Genomic DNA, 26,791 nt, shown 5'->3' with positions numbered 1-26,791 from the left:
TGAACATACAGTAGTGTAGGCTGTGTGTGAACATACAGTAGTGTAGGCTGTGTGTGAACATAGAGTAGTGTAGGCTGAGTGTGAACATAGAGTAGTGTAGGCTGTGTGTGAACATACAGTAGTGTAGGCTGTGTGTGAACATACAGTAGTGTAGGCTGTGTGTGAACATACAGTAGTGTAGGCTGTGTGGACATATAGTAGTGTAGGCTGTGTGAACATAGAGTAGTGTAGGCTGTGTGGACATATAGTAGTGTAGGCTGTGTGTGAACATATAGTAGTGTAGGCTGTGTGGACATATAGTAGTGTAGGCTGTGTGTGAACATAGAGTAGTGTAGGATGTGTGTGAACATACAGTAGTGTAGGCTGTGTGAACATAGAGTAGTGTAGGCTGTGTGTGAACATAGAGTAGTGTAGGCTGAGTGTGAACATAGAGTAGTGTAGGCTGTGTGTGAACATAGAGTAGTGTAGGCTGAGTGTGAACATACAGTAGTGTAGGCTGTGTGAACATACAGTAGTGTAGGCTGTGTGGACATAGATTAGTGTAGGCTGTGTGGACATAGATTAGTGTAGGCTGTGTGGACATAGATTAGTGTAGGCTGAGTGTGAACATAGAGTAGTGTAGGCTGAGTGTGAACATACAGTAGTGTAGGCTGTGTGTGAACATATAGTAGTGTAGGCTGTGTGAACATAGAGTAGTGTAGGCTGTGTGAACATAGAGTAGTGTAGGCTGTGTGAACATAGAGTAGTGTAGGCTGTGTGGACATAGAGTAGTGTAGGCTGTGTGAACATACAGTAGTGTAGGCTGTGTGGACATAGAGTAGTGTAGGCTGTGTGTGAACATACAGTAGTGTAGGCTGTGTGAACATAGAGTAGTGTAGGCTGTGTGTGAACATACAGTAGTGTAGGCTGTGTGAACATAGAGTAGTGTAGGCTGTGTGGACATAGAGTAGTGTAGGCTGTGTGAACATACAGTAGTGTAGGCTGTGTGAACATAGAGTAGTGTAGGCTGTGTGAACATACAGTAGTGTAGGCTGTGTGAACATAGAGTAGTGTAGGCTGTGTGGACATAGAGTAGTGTAGGCTGTGTGTGAACATAGAGTAGTGTAGGCTGTGTGTGAACATACAGTAGTGTAGGCTGTGTGTGAACATAGAGTAGTGTAGGCTGAGTGTGAACATAGAGTAGTGTAGGCTGTGTGGACATAGAGTAGTGTAGGCTGAGTGTGAACATACAGTAGTGTAGGCTGTGTGGACATAGAGTAGTGTAGGCTGTGTGTGAACATAGAGTAGTGTAGGCTGTGTGGACATAGAGTAGTGTAGGCTGTGTGTGAACATAGAGTAGTGTAGGCTGTGTGAACATAGAGTAGTGTAGGCTGTGTGAACATACAGTAGTGTAGGCTGTGTGGACATAGAGTAGTGTAGGCTGTGTGAACATAGAGTAGTGTAGGCTGTGTGTGAACATAGAGTAGTGTAGGCTGTGTGGACATAGAGTAGTGTAGGCTGTGTGAACATAGAGTAGTGTAGGCTGAGTGTGAACATACAGTAGTGTAGGCTGTGTGTGAACATAGAGTAGTGTAGGCTGAGTGTGAACATAGAGTAGTGTAGGCTGTGTGGACATAGAGTAGTGTAGGCTGTGTGTGAACATAGAGTAGTGTAGGCTGTGTGTGAACATACAGTAGTGTAGGCTGTGTGTGAACATAGAGTAGTGTAGGCTGAGTGTGAACATAGAGTAGTGTAGGCTGTGTGGACATAGAGTAGTGTAGGCTGAGTGTGAACATACAGTAGTGTAGGCTGTGTGGACATAGAGTAGTGTAGGCTGTGTGTGAACATAGAGTAGTGTAGGCTGTGTGGACATAGAGTAGTGTAGGCTGTGTGTGAACATAGAGTAGTGTAGGCTGTGTGAACATAGAGTAGTGTAGGCTGTGTGAACATACAGTAGTGTAGGCTGTGTGGACATAGAGTAGTGTAGGCTGTGTGAACATAGAGTAGTGTAGGCTGTGTGAACATACAGTAGTGTAGGCTGTGTGGACATAGAGTAGTGTAGGCTGTGTGAACATAGAGTAGTGTAGGCTGTGTGTGAACATAGAGTAGTGTAGGCTGTGTGTGAACATACAGTAGTGTAGGCTGTGTGAACATAGAGTAGTGTAGGCTGTGTGGACATAGAGTAGTGTAGGCTGTGTGAACATAGAGTAGTGTAGGCTGTGTGGACATAGAGTAGTGTAGGCTGTGTGAACATAGAGTAGTGTAGGCTGAGTGTGAACATACAGTAGTGTAGGCTGTGTGAACATAGAGTAGTGTAGGCTGAGTGTGAACATACAGTAGTGTAGGCTGTGTGAACATAGAGTAGTGTAGGCTGTGTGTGGACATAGAGTAGTGTAGGCTGTGTGTGGACATAGAGTAGTGTAGGCTGTGTGAACATAGAGTAGTGTAGGCTGTGTGTGAACATACAGTAGTGTAGGCTGTGTGTGAACATACAGTAGTGTAGGCTGTGTGAACATAGAGTAGTGTAGGCTGTGTGAACATACAGTAGTGTAGGCTGTGTGTGAACATAGAGTAGTGTAGGCTGTGTGAACATACAGTAGTGTAGGCTGTGTGAACATAGAGTAGTGTAGGCTGTGTGAACATAGAGTAGTGTAGGCTGTGTGTGAACATAGAGTAGTGTAGGCTGTGTGAACATAGAGTAGTGTAGGCTGTGTGAACATAGAGTAGTGTAGGCTGTGTGAACATAGAGTAGTGTAGGCTGTGTGGACATAGAGTAGTGTAGGCTGTGTGGACATAGAGTAGTGTAGGCTGTGTGGACATATAGTAGTGTAGGCTGTGTGGACATAGAGTAGTGTAGGCTGTGTGAACATAGAGTAGTGTAGGCTGTGTGAACATAGAGTAGTGTAGGCTGAGTGTGAACATAGAGTAGTGTAGGCTGTGTGGACATAGAGTAGTGTAGGCTGTGTGTGAACATACAGTAGTGTAGGCTGTGTGGACATAGAGTAGTGTAGGCTGTGTGTGAACATACAGTAGTGTAGGCTGTGTGAACATACAGTAGTGTAGGCTGTGTGAACATACAGTAGTGTAGGCTGTGTGAACATAGAGTAGTGTAGGCTGTGTGTGAACATAGAGTAGTGTAGGCTGTGTGTGAACATAGAGTAGTGTAGGCTGTGTGTGAACATACAGTAGTGTAGGCTGAGTGTGAACATACAGTAGTGTAGGCTGTGTGTGAACATACAGTAGTGTAGGCTGTGTGTGAACATACAGTAGTGTAGGCTGTGTGTGAACATAGAGTAGTGTAGGCTGTGTGTGAACATAGAGTAGTGTAGGCTGTGTGTGAACATACAGTAGTGTAGGCTGTGTGTGAACATACAGTAGTGTAGGCTGTGTGTGAACATAGAGTAGTGTAGGCTGTGTGTGAACATAGAGTAGTGTAGGCTGTGTGAACATACAGTAGTGTAGGCTGTGTGAACATAGAGTAGTGTAGGCTGTGTGTGAACATAGAGTAGTGTAGGCTGTGTGAACATAGAGTAGTGTAGGCTGTGTGTGAACATACAGTAGTGTAGGCTGTGTGAACATAGAGTAGTGTAGGCTGTGTGAACATACAGTAGTGTAGGCTGTGTGAACATAGAGTAGTGTAGGCTGTGTGTGAACATAGAGTAGTGTAGGCTGTGTGAACATAGAGTAGTGTAGGCTGTGTGAACATAGAGTAGTGTAGGCTGTGTGGACATAGAGTAGTGTAGGCTGTGTGGACATAGAGTAGTGTAGGCTGTGTGTGAACATAGAGTAGTGTAGGCTGTGTGAACATAGAGTAGTGTAGGCTGTGTGGACATAGAGTAGTGTAGGCTGTGTGTGAACATAGAGTAGTGTAGGCTGTGTGAACATACAGTAGTGTAGGCTGTGTGGACATAGAGTAGTGTAGGCTGTGTGGACATAGAGTAGTGTAGGCTGTGTGAACATAGAGTAGTGTAGGCTGTGTGAACATAGAGTAGTGTAGGCTGTGTGGACATAGAGTAGTGTAGGCTGTGTGGACATAGAGTAGTGTAGGCTGTGTGGACATAGAGTAGTGTAGGCTGTGTGTGAACATACAGTAGTGTAGGCTGTGTGAACATACAGTAGTGTAGGCTGTGTGAACATAGAGTAGTGTAGGCTGTGTGTGAACATACAGTAGTGTAGGCTGTGTGAACATAGAGTAGTGTAGGCTGTGTGAACATAGAGTAGTGTAGGCTGTGTGTGAACATAGAGTAGTGTAGGCTGTGTGTGAACATAGAGTAGTGTAGGCTGTGTGAACATACAGTAGTGTAGGCTGTGTGAACATAGAGTAGTGTAGGCTGTGTGTAAACATAGAGTAGTGTAGGCTGTGTGAACATAGAGTAGTGTAGGCTGTGTGAACATAGAGTAGTGTAGGCTGTGTGAACATAGAGTAGTGTAGGCTGTGTAAACATAGAGTAGTGTAGGCTGTGTGAACATAGAGTAGTGTAGGCTGTGTGAACATAGAGTAGTGTAGGCTGTGTGAACATAGAGTAGTGTAGGCTGTGTGTGAACATAGAGTAGTGTAGGCTGTGTGGACATAGAGTAGTGTAGGCTGTGTGTGAACATAGAGTAGTGTAGGCTGTGTGTCAATTCAGTTGTTGCTCCATGTAACTCTATGACATTCCAGACTCAGATTGTGGTCATTTACCACAATGTAAGTCTTTAAAGTAGTGTTAATTTGACAAACTACATTAAGGTAGTAGTTAAGAGAGTAGTTTAACTTCTTTCATTGTGAAGTAGTTAGCAGTTTGGTAAACTACAGTTTTAAGAGTAGTTTCCAACACTGCACATTAATAGAACAATTGCATCTGATAAAAGCACTCTGAATCACAGAGGTTTTACCCTAGAAGAAAATAGAATGGACAGTGTCTATGCTGGCGTTGTAGACAGTAGACGGTGACCTTCATTATTCTCCAGACCCCATCCCGCCTCCAGAAAGGGTTTCCTCAGCACAAACTAAAACAAACTACAAAGAAGGAATACTTGAGTGGGTGTTTAATATTTTATGCAGTGCTTATCCTTGGTGTATGGTAGGTTCAGTTCTGGCTCGAAGTGATGGCACTGTTGTGCTTCTGCTCAGGTTTTACCATCTAACCATACTGCCATCTAGTGCAAGGCTCACACATACAACATTCAATAATTACATTTTTTATTTCATTATTGTTATCGCTGTCATTATTATTTTTAATATCCACGGTTTAATGGCTGGAATAATTTTTTTTTTTGTATTTTATTGTTTTATTATTTTTTAAACAAACATATAAACAAACATGACAACACACGATAAGATATACAAGCATTATTAACAGTGCACATCCAATGAAATCACCATATAGTTAAATGTCTTATACAGGATATACCCCCAATACCTGCTATCTAATACCCTACACACATATGCTCTAGCTCGTACCCCCCCCCCCCCCTCCCGGACCCCCCATTGGATAATCCATCCATTATCCCTCGCTCCTAACCAGACACTACCATTATATGCTAGCTTTTATTTTCTCCACCACTTCTAACCACATTGTCATTTTGGATTCATTGAGACCCAAAATTCTAGCTGTAGATATTTCTTGATAAATCACATAGAGATATGTAATAATCCAGAACTTTCGGCACATTTTTTCCGGTTGTAACCATCGTGATGCTATCAGTTTTTTAGCCACTGTGATACCCGATAAAACCAATCTCTTTAGCTGTGGATGTACTGCACACTCAAAAACATCATTCAGCAGTAATACAGAGGGGTGTACAGGTATATTCAGAGTTAAGAGATTTGATAATTGCTGGGTCACCTCTTTCCAGAATATCTTAACTGGTGGGCAGTCCCAGTACATGTGCATAAATGTCCCCTCGTCCCCATTTGTACATAAGGAGCATTTGGAGTCTTGTTTAAGACCCATTCTGTTCAGTCTTATAGGAGTCAAGTATGTCCTGTGAATATAGTTAAGATTTATTTGTTGATGGAATAAACTTTAAACCTTTGGAATATTTGAATCTCAAGTGATTAATTGGTGGATTCAAATAAAGAATTCACATGAGTTTGCACGCGCACACACACACACACACACACACACACGCATGCATGCAGATGTGCGTGTGTTTGTGTGTGCATGTCTGTTTGTGAGTGTGTATCTTGTGTGATAGCCTGAGGTTTGTGTGAATACGGCGAGGGGATCCTCGCTGGCATGATGGATGACTGCTCTCTGAAATAGCCAGCCTGCTATCAGGTGAACTAACTATAGGAGGGAACGCTAGCCCCCCCAGGAGCGTCTCCCACAGCAGAGGGGGGGGGTGTAAGATGTGGAAAAGGAGAGAGAGATAGAGAGTGTAATGGAGAGTATAGATAGTCAGCCATGCGGCCACCAATCAGACGCACTATGTATGATGACAGTGATGGGAAATGTAGTTTACTAAAAGTTTCAACTTTTTTGTATGCAGTAAAAAAAAAGTATGTTTGACCTTTATTTGACAGTTGCTCCAAGTATGTTTGGCGTTGGGGGGGGGGGGGGGGGGGGTTGAGGTTTTGGGCGGGGCGGGGCGGAGCTCCACAGCTGTGACAGGCATGTACCCTGGCAACAATGATAAATAGATTGTCCTCCCTCTCTCCAAATAGCACCTCGTTATCTCCGCCAGGCGTTATGCGATCAATGGCGTCTGTCTGTGTGCTCAGCATATCTCGCCAACTAAAAGGTAGAGGTGGATGAAACGCTGCGCACAGGCTGGCAGCAGGACACGGACGTGACACCTGGAATATTTTTTTAAGTATTGTATTTGAATTCATTTCCCTCATTGTCTATTCAAATAGATATCAGTAAGTTCCACCTTTTGAACACAATAGGGCAATAAATAATACACATTCGCTCCTCAGGGAATCAGCTCTCTGGTCCCTGTTTACAACATGGAAATGCCATAGTGAACCTATTGTTGTTGTTAAACTTATGCAATAAAACATTAATTAAAATGTATGCATGAATTAATTCCCATCATTGTCCATTGCAATAAGCCCAGCCCCCTTGTACTTGAACCCTGCTTCTAACATGCTTCCTATGCTTCTTATCACCCTTCATATGCTTCCTAACGTCCTTCCTATGTTTCCTATGACATTTCCTAAGCTCCCTAACATGCTTCCTGTGCTTCCTAACATGCTTCTTATGCTTACTATCACCCTTCCTATGCTTCCTAACATCCTTCATATGTTTCCTATGACATTTCCTAAGCTCCCTAACATGCTTCCTATGCTTCCTAACATCCTTCCTATGCTTCTAACAACCTTCCTATACGTCCTAACAATCTTCCTATGCTTCCTAAATACCTTCCTATACTTCTTAACATGCTTTGTACGCTTACTATCACCCTTCATATGCTTCCTAAGAATCTTCCTATGCGTCCTAATATGCTTCCTAACAACCATTATGCTTCCTAACACACTTCCTAAGCCTCCTATCACCCTACCCATGCTTCCTATTACCGTCTAGTGTTAGCATACCAATGCTAATAACTATAATCGGAGATGCGTTTGTTAGCATTAGCATGATAATGCTAATAGCTATCAGTGTTTTTGTGATTGATTGATTGATTGAAAATGTTATTAACAGATTGCAGAATGGGTACAATACAGTACAGCTCAATACACACAATTGTTAAGGGGATGCAGACCAGAGAAAGACTTTAGTCTTGTTTACATCAGGGTCCCCCATAACATATATGACATACATGACATACAGATAGACATACATGACGTACTGCTACATCTATACATTTATGACGTACCAGATTTACAAATACAGTATTGTTTGTGATACAAAAAGAGTCTAAAAAAAGAGTATACATTTGATGAAGAAACTGTAGGCTACATTGGAGGAGATTGGGTAGTTGGGGTGGAGGGGGCGGTGGGAAACTGTACATTGGAGGTGGTTGGGTGGGTGGGGTGTGGTGTGTATGTGATTTGCACTCTACTGAGCGAACCTTTCTAGCTGTTCATGCTACTGAGTGAGTGTGTGTGTGTGTTCCTGTTTTCTCTCTGTCTGTTGAGTGTCTACTCTAATATTGCGAGAGCTGCTGGATGCTTGCGTTGTTTTTCACTCCACGCTCCACTTGCCATTATTTCTACAACTGCCCCGTATTGGATATGCATTTTGTATGAGGGCGCGCTTTCTGGTTTTGGTCCGATGTGTTTTAGAGTGATTGTCTCCCGGCCTCCTGTCGGAACATTTTCATTATTTATGAATTAAATGTCCTCTATTTACCGCATTTAATGGAGCAGGGGATTCGTGTGAGGATTTAGGAGCGAAGGTGACATGAGAGGAGGTGAGCACGGAGCGAGAGGAGAGGAAGCGAACCCTTGAGAGAATCCCCGCACAATGAGTTCTTATCACTTTAATAATGTCACCTTCAGTCACCTGGCGGAGGATTGCAGCAGCCTACACGCCTCGCCTCGCTCCCTCACACACTGCAAGCACATGGGCGAGGACATGTGCACGCACACACACACACACACATACGCATGCATTTATTCAAGCAGCTTTGCGTTGTCAATGTGTTTCCGCCTGTTGCAAATGTATCCAGACACGCCACATGATCAAATATTTCATTGAGAAAACAATATTTTGGGAAACATGTATAATCAGAGAGCGGTCGGTGCCTGTGCGTTTGTTAGTGTTAGCATGCTAATAGAAGAGAATAGAATAGAAGTACTTTATTGACTCGACATACTCCATCATTCCGCCATCCGTTTTGCCACTAGTGCACCCTTCACCACTCACCATTGTGACCTTTATAACCTGGTGGACTGGCCATCTCTTCACACCAGAAGGCTTCTTCACTCGCTTCAAATAATTTACAAAACCATACTTGGTAAAACACCTCTCTACCTCTCCTCCCTGCTGCACGTCTCCACTTCTAACTACAGCCTAAGGTCCAGCAACTTCATCAAACTCACCATCCCCAAAGCCTGCACGGTTTCTGGACGCAACGCCTTCCGATTTGCTGCTGCATCTGACGGGAACACATTACAAAACACCCTTAAACTCACTGCCCTCACATCGCGCACTGCTTTTAAACGAAATCTGCAACAGATCTTAACCGACTGTTGCACCTGCTGACTGCCTCCCAATCGCACGCATAACCCTCAGACTATTCTCTCCTCCCCCTAAGCCCCCTCACCTACCTCCCTCCCTCTCCCCCTTTCTTCTCTCTCTCCCTCTGGTTCTTGCTCTCCCTCCCTCTCCCTCTGGTTCTCACTCTTCCTTTCTTTTTCCCTATCTCCCTTTCATTCCCCCTCCCTTATTTATTGTTGTCCTTGTATACTATTGCTACTGTCATTTTGTATTTTATTTACTTGTATGCATGTACAATAACCTTGTTTTTGTTATGTTACAGCCCCCCCCCCCCCCTTCCCACAAAAGGCCTTTGCTTTTTGGACAGGCTGCTTTTGTATATACGAATTTGTTCTTAATTGCTTGCCTGGATAAATAAAGGCTAAATTAAAAATAAATTAAAAAAGCCAATTAGAGTATGTGATGAGAGGCAGGTATTGATTGATTGATTGATTGATTGACATTTTTATTAACAGATTGCAGAATGGGTACAATACAGTACGGCTCAAGTATGAGAATAATAGTACAGCATTTGGAGCCAGTGGCGGCGGGAGGGAGGGGCTAGCAGGGGCTTAAGCCCCCTCTGAAAAAGGCTTAGCCCCCTCTAAGCCCCCCCCCCCCCTCCCAGTTATGTTTTTTATTTTATTTATATATAAAATACATTACGAATTCCGTTATATTGGACATTTGTGTCTTTGTGAAGCTGTATATATCTATTCATCATATCTATGGCTGTCACTATAGCCAATTGAAATGCTAGAAATGGTCACGTGGACTTGGAGAACCAATGGAATTTCTCTTTCACTTCCGCGTTTGGGATGCTGTCGTGCGTTTGCAAAAACAAAACAAACGTCTTTGGATAACTTCTTTGCGGAAATACCATGAGCCAGAAGAGGAGCCTACGACCTATAAAGCTTCTTTTAATAAACAGGAGTCATACTTAACTTTGACATTGGCTTTTGGAGGACCGAAACAATAATAAGCAACCGGTGAGTCTCGCGTGTTGACATGGTAACCCGTAGCTCCTTTCGTGACTGTGATGCACGGAGTGAATCCACAGTCACTTGTTCCTCAATCGGAAACCAACCTAGATTTACCATGAAGGACTGGTTCTGGCCAAGCCGTTCGTTATACAAGTATCACAGAGACGTTTCAAAGGTACTCACAGCTGCACGAGGGTTTCAAACAGAGATACGGGATGGTTTGAAAGCTCGCCGTTGCTAATAAACATTTTAAATATATTTTATAAACTGCTCAAAACGGCATTATTTCCGGCGTTGGGATTAGCAACGGCGAGCTTTCAAACCATCCCGTATCTCTGTTTGAAACCCTCGTGCAGCTGTGAGTACCTTTGAAACGTCTCTGTGATACTTGTATAACGAACGGCTTGGCCAGAACCAGTCCTTCATGGTAAATCTAGGTTGGTTTCCTATTGAGGAGCAAGTGACTGTGGATTCACTCCGTGCATCACAGTCACGAAAGGGGCTACGGGTTACCATGTCAACACGCGAGAGTCACCGGTTGCTTATTATTGTTTCGGTCCTCCAAAAGCCAATGTTTGAAACATGAGCATGGATTTTGGAGGACCGAAGCTAAAACAATAATAAGCCCAGGGCAGGGCTGCCTGCATTGTGGTGAGTGTTGTGTTTTAATAATAATAATACATTCGATGTATAATACACCCGCTGTTACAGCACACACACACACACACACACAGACACACACACTGGAATGTCGGGTCTCTGTGCCCATTTTAATGTCGGGTCGCTCTGTCCATTATAATTCATTAGCACCTGCTATAAACAATCCAGCCCCCCCAGAGCTCCCCCAATGCCAATTCTCTGGCGCCGCCACTGTTTGGAGCGAGCATGTAGGAGGCTTGACGTTCCCCTAGATTTGTTTAAACCTCCATCAAAACATTTGAGTTGTGAGAAGCGGCATAAGAAGCAACGTGCTGCTTTTGTAATGAGCATCAAGAGAACACACACGCGCACACGCATACACACACACACACACACACACACACACACACACACACACACACACACACACACACACTACACTGTCTCATGTAGGGATGCAGGCTAATAAAGGACAGCTGTATCAAATAAGCTCCCTGTGATGATCATCCCAAAGCAATTTCATTTCAAACCTTTATTTCAACCTGTAAGACACTGAGGTTACCCTCATTTCCAGTGACGACGAGCTTACAAAACAAGACATAGTTTATCAGCAATTCCATACAATATAGGCACAATGAACAAGAATAAACAAGTCCGTGTTCGGATATTATACTTTCAAATGCAGCAAATGAAGGAAGAACGTTCAGAGTCAGTTGGAGGGCATTCCGTGTGTTGAAAGGAAAAAGCAGTGTCTTGATTTCCTCTCGCTTGTGGAGAAAACTGGATCACAGTACATCGCCGTCATTTCTGTCCTGTGGAACGAATAAGGAAACGGTGTGTCGGCTAACATATTATCTCTTTTGTTGAGTAAACGTAACAGAGTAGGATCAGTACTCACCTCGGTCCGGCGCTTCAGCTCCAGACGTGGTACGAGTGCACCTCTAGCACCGGGTCAAGGGGGTGCCAGAGGTTCTTCTATGTGGGGCAACTCACAGCCTGTGTGGCTACTGCAGCGGCTCCGGAGCACGGCTCATTACCCGGGTAATGAGAGGGAGAGAGTGACCCTGCTGCTGACCCTCTCTCTCCCCTGGGCACCCCAGCTTGACGGTCCCAGGGCCTGGGGAAGAGAGAGAGGGAGAGAGTGACCCTGCTGCTGACCCTCTCTCTCCCCTGGGCACCCCAGCTGGACGGTCCCGGGGCCTGGGGGAGAGAGACGGTATGGAGGGAGGGAGGGCCGTGATCATGTGCGTAATGTCCGATGTTGAAACCCCGGCTTGTGTCCTTGAGAGAGCGTGATATAGTGGTGGTCTGTCCGGAGAACACGACTGTATAGGAATATCTAGAAAATACCTGATAGTTGTGGGATTGGTCTACAGTTTGATTAGTCGATTTCACAGACTGATCTGAGAAATTTGTGTTTTACTAATGCAATCCCGCAGAAGACCATCTTTTTAATTTAGAAATATGTGTGCACACACACACACACACACACACACACACACACACACACACACACACACACACACACACACACACACACACACACACACACACACACACACACACACACACACACACACACATATCATATCCTCTGCTACTCTGCTGATCAATACCTTCTCACGCTGTGGTCCATGATGGATCACACATGAAACACGGCTGAGGCTTGTTATAGTACTACACATCTTGCTATGGATTTACACATACACATACACATACACATACACATACACATACACATACACACGTACACATACCTACATACATACACATACACACATACATGCACATACCTATACACACACATACACATACCTACACACATACACATACACACATACATACACATACCTATACACACACATACACATACCTATACACATTCACACATACCTATACACATACACACTCACATTCACCACACAGCTATTGTCAGGTGTAATTGGTGTAGAGGGGAGACGGGGAGCTTTGGTTTGTGAACAGCAGGCTCCAGTCTCTGAATAGTAAAGTACCGTTGATTTTATACCTCCACCCACAGGCTCCATGTCTTAGTGTGCGTGCGTGTGTGTGTGTGTGTGCGTGCGTGTGCATGTGTGCGTGTGCGTGTGTGTGTGTGTGTGTGTGGGCAGCAGTGGTGTGGGCGACCATTCATCAGCTCCCCATTGTCTCGTTGGTAATTCTAGCAGTTATTCCCACTCTTTATCCGCGGCGCTCCGAGGCTGTTTTTAAAGGGCTAGTCGGAGAGTTCAGAGGGATTAGTGGGGAGGAAATGCACACTCAGACTCTTTCCAGAGGCTCTGGTTAAATCCAGTGTTCTGACAATGGCTTGAGTCCTGCGGAAAGGTTAGTCATCAACACTAATCACATGATAGAAGACACGCCTTGCAGTAAGGTGAGTTATTTTTTAAATAAATATATATCTTTTCACAATACACATGTTTTACGATACACCCGTTAGCTTTTGCATAGCAGCAGCTATTCTTCCTAGGGTCCAATAACTTACATGGTCACCACACAATCCTTTTTTGATCCACTTTTTCTCCCATTTTCTATATTTTCTCCCATCCCAATTTCGTATCATCCAATTCAACCCTCCCCTGTCACGAACGCTGTTTCTTGCCTGCCACAAGCCGGCTGCAATGTGGACTAATTCATACATAGCACAAGTCCCCTCCGGTACTTGAGGTTACAGCAGTCGCATCTTTTCACCTGCGCAGCTCGATCTCTCAGTGGCGAGGAGTAACGCGTGGGAGGCTCACGCTGCCCCCAACACTTCCTGATTCTACTGCGCAGGCGCACCAACCGACCTGTAGGAGTCGCTGTCCACAACGCCCGATCCCCACCCATCAGTTTCCCACCCCCTAATACGGCCAATGTGTATTAGTATGAACGACCAGCTAAACTGAAAGCAATGTGGAGCGCTGGGCTCGAACAGGCGAGCCCAGCGTCTCCCCATTCGTGGCGAGTGCCTTGCCCACTACGCCACGTAGCCACCCATCACCACACAATCCTATACATTCACTCTCATCACAATATATTGACAACAATAAACAATAATAAATAACACACCTAAACAAACACTGCAATTAGACAAAGCAAATAGACTCCGGTTGAATCCATCACGATCTAATTAATATAGATATCTTAACACAGAGAGCCCATGTAACTCGATTCTATACGGATTTAGAGTCTGAGGTCACGATTGGAGATCAAATGTATTCATATCACAGAGCTGGTTACAGCCCTACGTTTTACCCTGGCTCCTACGGTTTCGCAGGTTATTTTTCTGGGGATCAACAGAGGGATCAACCGGGTAAAGCCTCAGTCCCGAGTCCTCGTTGCTCACGGTCAAAACACGCGGTGGTGAATAAAGCCTCCTCTCGAGCAGACAGAGTTGTGTTCCCTCAGCCTCCTCCGCCAGGCTGCGGTCGGGGGGGGGACTGAAGGGAGTCGAGTTCCTTCAGCAGACTGTCAGATCAGAGGAATTGTATAAATCTAACAGATAGAGGAGGGATGCTGCCGTCAGATGTCCTGCTATAACATTCTGCCAACAAGCATCCTCCTCAGCATCCAAACGCCAGATCCCCCCCTCCCCAGAGTGACGCATCCCCTGTTGCTTTTACGGTTCGCACATGGAAGACCATCAAACGTATAATTATGTGAATTCATTCAGAGCCTAACGACGCACCACACATACTGTATATCTCCGCAGGGTCTTTAGAAGCAGATGCTGCACAAGGTCGGTAATACTTAGAGGCAAGGTGCCATTTTCGCCTGCCCTCTCCTCCCCTCTGGCTCTCCAGAGCCGCACCATCGCTCTTCATCAAAGGCCCTCTCGACGCTGACATCATATCTCTCTCTCCGGGCACTCTTCCGTACCGCGGCTATAGTGGAACGTTCTTGGGTGCCGGTGGTCTTTCTTGGGAGCACCGTGCCCCTCGCTCGGCCTTGGTTAACAAAGCCCCTCGAAGATCCCTAATGTAAAGCTCCCCGAGCTCAGCCGGAGCTCAGCCAAGCCTGAAATTGACCTGAATGGGGGAGAAAGCCTAAGCAGATCACCTGCATGGTTCTCAAGGCAAAACGCATTAGTCTCTCTCCCTGCCACTACGCTATCATTATATCTGATCTGTGGCGAGCGCGCTGCGATAATCTTCGATTTGTCAGGCACTCACACAGGCAAGTGTGGTAACGGACGTGTGGGCACGTGTGTGCACACACACACACACACACACACACACACACACACACACACACACACACACACACACACACACACACACACACACACACACACACACACACACACACACACACACACACACACACACACACACACAGTATGGAAACCTATACCTTATGTGTTTTATGAATGGAAAAGTGATTCCCTTGGCATCAGCTGAAGCCAGTAATCGGTAGTTAGTGGATTATGCTGGTGTGCGCTCTGTACCTGAGCTGGAGCGAATACACGTGTGGTTTTTATTGATCTCATACATCGACCAGGCTGAAGGCCTGATACATCAGCAGATACAGTTAATAGTGATCTACAGCGGGGGGTTCTGGACCTTTTTTGATGTGTGGAAACATCAGAATGCCTTTTCGAGACCCCCGACGTGGTCTGGCGTGGACACAATGGCGGATTTGTACCAAAGAATGTTGTGAATGGTAAATTGTTTTCCCCTGTGAAGCTATTTCACATCGCAGGAGGAGCTTTGTGTTTGAAATATTCATATTTCACCAGAAAAAAAGCATCTGCATCAACGATTAAAAATAGGATGATGTTTTTGTATTGATGGTATTATTTTCACGACCCACCCAAAATCATCTTGCGACCCCCCCCGGGTTGAGAACCACTAATCTACAGCAACCTATTGCTACACCTCTGTGTAGCTGTGTTCCATGTAAACCTCTGACAGGTCTTGGGGCGAAATAATGATGCTGTATAACTGTACTAATGTTTACCTCATTGATATTCTATTATAATATATAGATATTATTAATGCCCAGTGTTGATATTTTTCACAATGTTGTTTCAAGACGTTTATGAGGCTTTGAATACCATCTTGTAATCTAAAACACATTTTGTAAATATGATTTATTTTTGTATACATTTTAATACATTCTGTGCCAAAAACCACATATTACGTTTTTTGGGCGACAAGTGTTCAGTGCCAAAAACGAGATAATACATTTTTGTATCGTTTGATCTTTTTACTTTGATCCCCGCTCTACAGACCTGCCAGGAGTGATCTGCATCATTTAGGCACGTCCCCCCCACACATTAGAACTGCATTCTGATCGACTATCACCAGGTGGCAGTATCGTCCGTGTCTGAACTGCAATGGCTTGGGGGTTGATAGTCAGTTTCACTTTAATTTTCCCCTCGGTTAGTGGCCCCTCCTTCTGCTGGCACAGGAATCAACAGTGCTCGCCTCGGAATTCCGTTGCATAAGCGTATTTGACCATCGAAACGTGTATGGACATATACACTGGTAATCGCGATGGCGATGCGATCACTTGGAATTATTCTTATTGGAATACCTTCGGGCTAAGGTAAGGTGCATTCTATGTCTATCTTACCGAATCTGAAACGTGTTTTTCTAACAATCACAGTCCTGTGTTTCACCGGATGAAAAACATGGTCAGCAAACACGATCAGAGTTTTGAGTTAAAACGACAGCGGAAACGACTATAAGGCTGGCACCCTCACAACACAACGCGCAAACAGCATGGCAGTCAAAGTGTTAATAAACAATAAATATTATATTTCAGCTTTTTACTGCAGTGAGTGATAAATTATATTGTAGTGCATGATTTTGCCAGGAATGTCCTGAAAGGCACTGGTGTTTGGAACAGCAGAGAACAGCCAATGTAAAGCATTATGGTCTTATTTGGTCTTATGATATTTAATTGAATTTCAAACCTTTATTTAAAGAGTTAAATGCAGATTTACCCTGTTCTGAGCTAATTCGAGGGACCTTAACTCATTCAGCGTCAGCTATTATCCTCATCCTGTAGTCAATGGGCCACGCTAAAAGATAGGCATTTTCACTGTGCATCACAATGTTTGCAGAGCTATATCTATATTCTATATTATGGCTATGGAGACAATACTATGGCTCATTTGACAGTTACTATCTCTTGTCCAACATGTAAAAAAGAGTACATGTTTTCATGTATACGTTTGTGTGTTATCCCGTGGTGAATATTGTATAGTTCAGAGTGATCCGGGCTAATTCCTGAAAGCTGGGTTATGGAGCGCTATGTGAATTTTGCTGAAGTCGTTCGCGTTGCTCGCCTGGACAAGTTACTATTTCAAAATCAAAGGTATATAATAGGTATTATTTTTCATCATGAATGCATCAAAAGGGTGGGGGGGTAATTTTTTGATTCTCTGATCATCAGCAACGGCATACATTTTTAATACTACATACGTTGATCGCTGTGATCGATGTGAAATCATTGTTGGATCAAAGTAGGATTGATGTCATATAGTCCTTACCTTTACTAGGAGGTATCCCAAAATGAATATTCTGTCTGATCGCGATTCCCAGTATTGATGTCCATTGGGTCCCTGACATGAAATGGCACAAAATATGCATGGAGTGTGGTGAACGTGTTCCAAAGGTTTTGGATGAACCGTTTCACCGCCCGGATCATATAAAATGTAACACACAGTGTGAAATAAGGTTTCAAAGGGTAGGCAATACTGCCACCTAGCAGGATTCGACCGGCATTGCACTCTCGAGGTCTCAGAATGAGTTCCAATGGTAACACCGAGGTCCGTGAGAGTGTATAGGATATTAAAATCGAAACAAACAATCTAAAAACATAATATTACGTTTTTGGCGCTCAGCGGTTGGCGAGCAAACACGTAATATTACGTGATTGGCGCTGAAAGTGTTAAGGACCAGCTAGTCACTAGAACTGGTTGTATAGGTTCCAAAATTCCATTCCAATAATGATGTAGCATAAGGAGTTAGCTTGTATGTAAAGCGCTTTGAGATTCCTAATGTAAGGCACTATATATTATTATTACTATTACCAATAAGGGCCTTAAAAATGAACAATTACCAGTGTTTGTTGCGCCTCTCCATTATATCATGTCAGAAGTTCTCTAGTGATTTCCACCCATAATTCAGACTGTAGCTGCTGTCCCGACCAGCTCAGTTACTGTACAGTTGTACACTGATGGCCTTGGGAGCTTTGCTAAACAACCTGGACTTCTAAAGGTTCCATAGCAGGGTGAATTAAATCGTTTTATTTTTCCTGGGGTAAATTGAAATGAACTGCACCCCTCCACCCCCCTATGCCCATGCCAAGTGGCTTCCCAGAAGCAGCATATACATAAATGAATAGATAAATTGAAGAGTATGAATAAGTTAGTATAGGGACACCGAGGCAGAGCTGTGTCCGGCTCACAGTCGAATCCATGCATGAGAGGAGGTTTAAATAACTGATTATTTTGGGTCTGGCCCGTTCCCCTCTCTGCAGCTCACTGCGTTGAGGATAAAGGGTGTTGAGAGTAAGGGGACGTGGCAGCGGGCGGAGCGCTTTAGGGTTTCAGAAGCCGATCCAGAGATATAATGGAATATGGATAGATAGCAGGGCTTCCACCCCCCACCCCCCGGATGTTCTAACAAGATGGTGCTGAGTCTCAACTAGGGGGGTGGTCCGGAGGGGGGCTATGGCTCCCTATACACAATGTATAAGGCTGCACACTAGTTTAACCCTTTCACTACCACACTACAGAAGGTTAACCCTTTACTATCACACTACATACGGTCTGTAGTGTGGTAGTAAAGGGTTAACCTTCTGCAGTGTGGTAGTGAAAGGGTTAACCCTTTGTCGTGTGGCAGTGAAAGGGTTAACCTTATGCAGTGTGGTAGTGACAGGGTTAACCCTTTGTCGTGTGAAAGTGAAAGGGGTAACCTTCTTTATTGCCGCAGTGAAAGGGTTAACCATTTGGTAGTGCGGTAGTGAAAGGGTTAACGTTGAACACGAAAACACACACATGCATACACACACACACACACACACACACACAGGAGACCCAAGCAATCACGTATTAGACAGTGATGCGTCCGCGTCTAAGATGGCCCCAAGCTTTCACTGCTTTCGCTGCGTCTCTATACCATTGTTTGGGGAAAAAGCCCCGGAGTTGGATGGAGTGAAAATAATCCTCTAAAACACTGGCGATAGTAGTGAGAGAGAGAGAGATGGACGGGTGGAGTGTTGGTTCAGTATGTTCTGCTGCAGAGCAGGTTGCTGAGCTGTATAGCTGCTGAGCTATATAGCTGCACTGTAGGAGCGGCTGAGTTGGCCTCATTTATTAGTCCCTGTGAGACTAGATGGATGCACACTAACCACACTGCCACAGATGTGTGTAGTAGGTGTGTGGGTATTAGTTTGTGTGTGTAAGATACGATAAGCAATTCCTTTATTGATCCCCTTGGGGAAATGAAAAATGAAAAAAAAACAGTATGGGCAGGGTAATAGTAGAAAGAGGTAAATCTAGGTAATACTATTTGATCCATCTGAATATAAAAATAAACAGTGTGTGTGTCTCGGTCCTCGCTCCACAATGGTGGAACGAACTCCCCACCACAGTCAGAACTGCATGTACTATAACATATGACGTATATCACGTGGGTTAGGGTACCTTGTGTATACTGCACCTGTGCACACTGTATACTTTACTTACTCATAGTATTATAGTGTTTATTGTAACCATATTTATTGTAATGTAAAATATAACTGATAGGGCATACAGACCCTCATCTGCACCTTTGATCACACTGCCTGCTTGCTCAGGTGCGTATATTCAGAGTTAATTATGTTGTTTACACTGCCTATTTTTACTTTTCTACTGTACTATAATTGTATTGCCTGTATGTGTTCGACTATTACCATGTACCTGTACCTCCCCTCCCCATGCTGCTATGATGCCTGCATTTCCCCAAGGGGATCAATAAAGGAATATCTTATCGTATGTGTGTCAGGTGTAGGTGTGTGGGTATTAGTTTGTGTGTGTAAGATAAGATAAGCTATTCCTTTATTGATCCCCTTGGGGAAATGAAAAAGAAAAAACAGGTATGGGCAGGGTAATAGTAGAAAGACATAAATATAGGTAATACAATTAAATCTGAATATAAAAAGATGAGAAAGATAAACAGCTCCACAATGGTGGAATGAACTCCCCACCACAGTCAGGGCGGCTGAAATTCGACTAAAACCACACCTCTTCAAACAATGTCTGGGAAAAAAAAATAGAAGTACTGTCTTTTTACTACTATGTACCTTACTACTATGCTACTATACCTGTACTACTTATCATGCTCATTTTGTCTATACTATTATGCACTCAGAGTATAACACTAAAGCTTGTTACTATTTGACGAACAATGCCAATGACCCTTAGCTGCCAGAGAGGTACCTCTCTTGCTGACTTGTTGTTCCCAATTTGTAAGTAGTTTTGAACAAAAGCGTCAGTTAAATGACTAAATGACTAAATGTAAATGTTAATGTTACATAAATGTTAGTGTGTGTGTGTGTGTGTGTATTCTGTGCAGTTCCCTCTCCCACAGCACAGTCAACACCCAAATGTATAGATAGCTTTCAAGATGGCTGATAGAGAGAAGTTAAATCTTCTAAGTTCTGCATTTTATTTTTGTTTACAGTATTTATTTTCCGTGTCATGTGAGGTTACAGTAGACCCCGGGAAGGATTTTGCAAAAGGGAATCTATAAAAGCCAAGTTGATCATTCCAGCCCATTCACTGTATTGGTTCATTTATGACATCACAACTTTTATCCTTTATCCTACTTTCTTTTAGTTATTTTTTTTGTGCCAACCAGCTAGCCCCAGTGTTCACCGCCATATTTAATCAATCGCTGGCGGAGTCAGTGGTCCCTGCCTGCTTCAATATGTCTACCATCATCCCTGTACCAAAGAAACCCTCCCCAACATGTCTCAATGACTACAGACTGGTGGCACTCACCTCTGTGGCCATGAAATGTTTCGAGAGGCTGGTCAAGGATCACATTTGTGCCTCCCTCCCCAGTGATATGGACCCCATGCAATTTGCATACAGGCCAAACAGGTCCACTGACGATGCGGTCTCCCAAGTACTGCACAGCACCCTCTCTCACCTTGACCGCCAGAAGGGGGGCTATGTGAGACTGTTGTTCATTGACTACAGCTCAGCGTTCAACACCATAGTCCCCACCAGACTGGTGGACAAGCTGATCGAGCTGGGTCTGATCTCCGCTCTGAGCGCCTGGATACTGGACTTCCTGAGCGAAAGGCCCCAGGCGGTCGGGGTGGGGGGTCAGACCTCCAACACCATCACCCTGAGCATCGGGTCCCCCCAGGGCTGTGTTCTGAGCCCCCTGCTGTACTCACTATACACACACGACTGTGTGGCCAAGTTCAGCTCCAACTCCATAGTGAAGTTTGAGGACGACACAGTGGTGGTGGGGCTGATCTCGGACAACGACGAGAAGGCCTACCGGGAGGAGGTTGAGGTACTGGAACGCTGGTGCCAGGACAACAGCCTGCTCCTGAACATTGGTAAAACCAAGGAGCTGATCGTGGATTATAGGAGAGGACAGCAGGAGACACACACACCACTGAGGATAAACGGGGCTACCGTGGACAGGGTGAGCAGCTTTAAGTACCTGGGGGTCCACATCTCAGAGGATCTGACATGGTCAACACACATAGACTCAGTCATAAAAAAGGCGAAGCAGCGCCTCTACCACCTGAGACAGTTAAGGAAGTTCAGAGTATCTGGGAAGATACTCCAGTCCTTCTACTCCGGAGCTGTAGAGACCATCTTGACTGGAAACATCACTGCTTGGTATGGAAACAGCACAGCACAGGACAAGAAGGCCCTACAGAGAGTGGTGCGCTCAGCCGAGCGTACCACGGGTATTGCACTACCACCCCTGCAGGTTCTATACAACAAGAGGTGCAAATCCAGAGCCTGCAGAATAATGAAAGACCCACACCACCCCAACAACAGCCTGTTCAGGCTGCTGAGGTCAGGCAGACACCTGCGAACACCAGCTACTAGGACAGAGAGGCTTCAGCTCAGCTTCTTCCCCCAGGCCATCAGAGCCCTGAACACTGAACTCTACACACACAAGCACACATGAGCACACACACGACACACACACTGTACACGCTCACACACTAGCAGCCACTTTAACATGAGCAAGCACACACTCATGCTGCACACGCCCACACTTATGGCCACTAAGGAAAGGTCACTTTAAAAATAGTATAGCATAACCTGAGATTGTATAAAATATGTAAATAACTATGTACAAATACCGATATGCCCTACTATGTTACTTGTTTATTGCACAATGTTGTTTTATTGGATTCTATTATATGTTGTTACTACTGTATTGCACATCGTTGCGGGCAAGACCACCCGCATTTCATTGTATACTTGTATGCCGTGACAAATAAAACTTGTGACTTGACTTGACTTGACTTTTTATAGTTTTTCTCCCTAGTTTTCTAACATCAAGTCATATTATGTTCCCCTCTTTTTTTATCTTCCAAACAGTTTGGTCTCTGTCTCCGTCTCCGTCTCCCGTCGTCCTTTTCCGTCCACTGTCTTTCACGGGACCCATTGTGTAGATGGAGAGACTGGCCGAGCAAACACTGGCGCATCACTCCGTCTCTCACAGCCTGTCACTCACACAGGCAGACACAGAGCGCACAAGGGCTGCCAGGAAAGCAGAATGGATCGACAGAGATTTCCACTTCTCTATTGTCGTGACTCCCTCTTTGACCATTATCCCTCGAAATTGAGGGAGACATAAATGAATAAAGATATAAACACACAGAGGGACGGAGAGAGAGTTTTAAGATTAGTCCACTCGGAGAGCCAAAAAGGACGTTCTCCAAGTCCGGTCGATATGGCGGTTCTCCTGCCTTGAATGATGAGGGCCAAAGGCCAAAGGCCAAATCTGAAATGCATCAGGGTCATCTGCCAGCCAGCTCCTGGACGCAGCTTACCTGCCCTGCCAGGTGACGGCTTACCTGCCTGCCAGGTGCATGTCCGTCAGACACACTCCTATGGAATTACATTTATATATATTGGTTTCATTAATTTCCTGCGTCTTGCTTTATCCGTTGACCCAAATACGCCACGCTGGACAGGCCTGCATGCGTACATATCTTATTCAGTCCCTCACTTTCTTTAAATGGCATTAACTGTTCCAACGTAATCTCTTTTTTCTTTTTTTTCCTTCTTTTTTTCTTCCTTTAATTGCATCCTTCATCCTTCTTTTGTGAAAGTAAGTGGGATGGATTTTGGGGCCATTGTATTGTGTCTTGTACTGTACAGTGTGTGTTTGTGTGTGTGTGTGTGTGTGTGTGTGTGTGTGTGTGTGTGTGTGTGTGTGTGTGTGTGTGTGTGTGTGTGTGTGTGTGTGTGTGTGTGTGTGTGTGTGTGTGTGTGTGTGTGTGTGTGTGTGTGTGTGTGTGTGTGTGTGTGTGTGTGTGCGCGTGCGCGTGCGTGCGTGTCCAGTAGGTAAGTGTGTTGCTGCCATCCTCAGGCTCAACCATGTAACTGCACCCTCTAGAGCCTGAAGAAAAACCTCCTCCCAGTGCTGAGCCTCATCCTCTGTCTCTCCAAGAACGCCCTCCGTACAGTTCTCCAAAAATCCCAACCCTGACCATCATGGATCCTTATTCCCCTCTGTGTCAACAACCCCCTCCCCCTCTGTATCTCTCCATCTTTCTGTGTCCTACATTGTCCTTTCGTTGGTTTGACTCTCTCTCTCTCTCTCTCTCTCTCTCTCTCTCTCTCTCTCTCTCTCTCTCTCTCTCTCTCTCTCTCTCTCTCTCTCTCTCTCTCTCTCTCTCTCTCTCTATCCCCCCCCCCCCACTCAGCTGAAGCAAAGTGAGGCGAACGCCGACACCAAGGAGAAGCTCCCTCTGCGACTCCGCATCTTCGAGAAGTTCCCCAACAGACCTCAGATGGTCAAGATCTTCAAGGTGCCGTCCGACTTCACCGTGCCCAGGATCAGGTACACACTACACACACGCTCCACAACCGTGCCCAGGATCAGGTACACTACGCTCCACAACCGTGCCCAGGATCAGGTACGCACACGCTCCACAACCGTGCCCAGGATCAGGTACACACTACGCTCCACAACCGTGCCCAGGATCAGGTACGCACACGCTCCACAACCGTGCCCGGGATCAGGTACGCACACGCTCCACAACCGTGCCCAGGATCAGGTACACACTACGCTCCACAACTGTGCCCAGGATCAGGTACACACTACACACACGCTCCACAACCGTGGAACGATCTTCCCACCACATTCAGGACAGCTGACACCTGGCCAATTTTCCGCCGTCGACTAAAAACACACTTCTTCAATCAATATCTGAATATCTGGTTGTTTTTTTGTTTGTTTATTTGGGTATCTAGCAATATTATTATTATTATTATTATTATTATTATTATTATTATTATTATTATTATTATTATTATTATTATTATTATTATTATTATTATTATTATTATTATTATTATTATTATTATTATTATTATTATTATATGGTATGAAGCTGTAAGGTGCACTTGAGCTGACCATTATGTTAAAATAAATATGAAGTTTGGAACGGGGCAGGACACATATACGTTTTCTTCATCCTGCTCCTTTTCGACCATGGGTGTATGATGTTAAAAATAAATATGTTGGTGATATTGTGCAAAAATGAACTGTACCCCCATGTACGAAACAAAATAAAATGAATGAATGAATGAAAAAAAAAAGTACTAACCTTCTTTTACTATTATGCACTTTGCTACTAAGGAATCTGCCTTGCCTATACTACTACTGTACCTATGCTAATAGTTTATACTACTATGCACTCAAGACTGTAGCACTCATGTTCAACACTGTTTGCCAAACAATGTTACTGACCCTTAGCTGCCAGAGTTGTTCCTTTTCTGCAAACTTGTAAATTGCTTTGGATAAAAGCGTCAGCTAAATGACTAAATGTAAATATGAAATACACAGTCACATACTGTAGATATATGGAGTCAGAATCAGAGTTTACTGTCATCTTACACTGTACAGCATATAGAGGAGTGACATTAATTTTGTTCTTGGCTCCTCTGCCTTGCAGCAGCAGCAGCAGCATCAATAAAATAGGACAAAAAGAAAGAAAGCAATACAAATGGCTTAAAAAGTAGCAGCATAAACAATGATAAAATAGCACCAATCTACAATACAATAATCACAGTGTGGGTGTGGGGCAGCAGAATGACTGATAAAACAGCACTAGACCATAACATAACAATCAGCGCATGGGTGTGGTGTGTGCAAATCAGTAGCAGAAACAGTCGTAAAAATAGCACTAGATTACAATACCACAGTCACAGGCAGGTAGCAGGCTGTGTTATTTGTTCATGAGTCTCACTGCCTGGGGGGAAAACTGTCCCTGAGTCTGCTGGTCCGGCAACAGCTGAAACAGTTTGTGGTTGGGGTGGCTGGGGTCCATGATAATCCGTTGTATATATCCTGGATGGAGGGAAGTTCACATCCACTGATGTACGCACCACAGCTGGTTTATAGATATTCAAGTTATACCGGATTATCTGAGCTTTGAAGTTGTTGACTGTCTACAAATCTCTGGTTATGTCCCTGCTACTGCAAATTGGACCTGCGTACATTAGATAGTAATGACCCCCCCCCCCATACACACACACACACACACACACACACACACACACACACACACACACACACACACACACACACACACACACACACACACACACACACACACACACACACACACACACACACACACACACACACACACACACACAGCTACACTACTTCAACAGAGTCTGGTTCTCTCATGTAACATCAACTGGATTTGCCTGTGTGTGACTGAGCTATGGTGCATGATTCCAAGTTATGTTGGTCATATGGGAGGCCACATTCAAATCTGCATCATTCTATGTGTGTGTGTGCGCATGTGTACATGTGTGTGCCTCGAAACATTCTGTTTGTGGCTTAAAAATTGCAGGCCTGGCAGAAAAAAGAGACAAACAAGCAGCGAGATTGTATAGAGTTTCTGCTCCAGTAGGTAACCAGGCCGCGCAGTAGAGACCATGCTCTGTGTGTCCTGAGGTGCCCTGGAACCATGTTGAAATATGTATAATGTAACTGGTGTCTGTCTGTATGTCTGTCTGTTTGTCTGTTTGTCTGTGTGTGCTTGTGCATGTATGTGCGTGTGTGTATGTATGTGCATATGTATATATATATACAATATGTGTATGAATTAGGGGTGTAATGGTACACAAAAACCACGGTACGGTACGTACCTCGGTTTTGAAGTCAAGGTTCGGTACGGGGTTTTTGGTACAGTGGGGGAAAGTTTGGCTTTCCATGTTCCACTCAGGGGTGATGTAGTGTGCAGTAACTAATTGTACCTGTAGGGCTGTCAACCAATATTCTATATTGAAATTAATAATTTACTTGTTAAAATATAAAAAAATAATAATAATTATATTAGATTGTGAAAAAAACAGCCCCCGGTGGGCGGTCGTTAGTGGTTAACATACCGTTGTATTCGTTTGGTACACTACACAGCCGTTCGGTACGGTACGGTACACACTGAAATGGTTCGGTACATTACGGATACGTGTACCTTTACACCCCTAGTATGAATGTATGTATATATATGTATGTGTGTGTATGTATTATGTGTATATGTATGTGTGTGTATATAATGTGTGTGTGTGTGTGTGTGTGTGTGTGTGTGTGTGTGTGTGTGTGTGTGTGTGTGTGTGTGTGTGTGTGTGTGTGTGTGTGTGTGTGTGTGTGTGTGTGTGTGTGTGTGTGTGTGTGTGTGTGTGTGTGTGTGTGTGTGTGTGTGTGTGCGTGCGTGCATCACAGGGAGAGTTTCATGAAACAGTTCATTGATCGTCAGCAGCAGGACACCAGCTGTCTGTTCCGCAGGCTTCCCTCCGCCTCCTCCTCCTCCTGCGACCACAGCAAGCGCTCTGCCATC

At 44.5% G+C, this 26,791-nt stretch overlaps 1 protein-coding gene across 1 annotated transcript in view; it reads left to right on the top strand.

Moving 5' to 3' along the window:
- nalcn (sodium leak channel, non-selective) overlaps positions 1–26,791 on the top strand; it is a gene marked incomplete at both ends in the record, with an annotated part of 382,889 nt that overhangs the window by 255,035 nt on the left and 101,063 nt on the right. Inside the window, 2 exon segments of the mRNA XM_084311476.1 lie at positions 23,642–23,778; positions 26,677–26,791. The exon segment at positions 26,677–26,791 is cut by the window's right edge and continues 27 nt beyond it. Of these exon segments, the coding sequence (XP_084167602.1) occupies positions 23,642–23,778; positions 26,677–26,791 (252 nt within the window).

Source organism: Notolepis coatsorum, assembly GCF_963971535.1.
Source record: "Notolepis coatsorum genome assembly, chromosome: 3".
In the NCBI taxonomy this organism is placed as follows: Eukaryota; Metazoa; Chordata; class Actinopteri; order Aulopiformes; family Paralepididae; genus Notolepis; species Notolepis coatsorum.
This window is presented reverse-complemented; position numbering and strand designations above follow the sequence as displayed.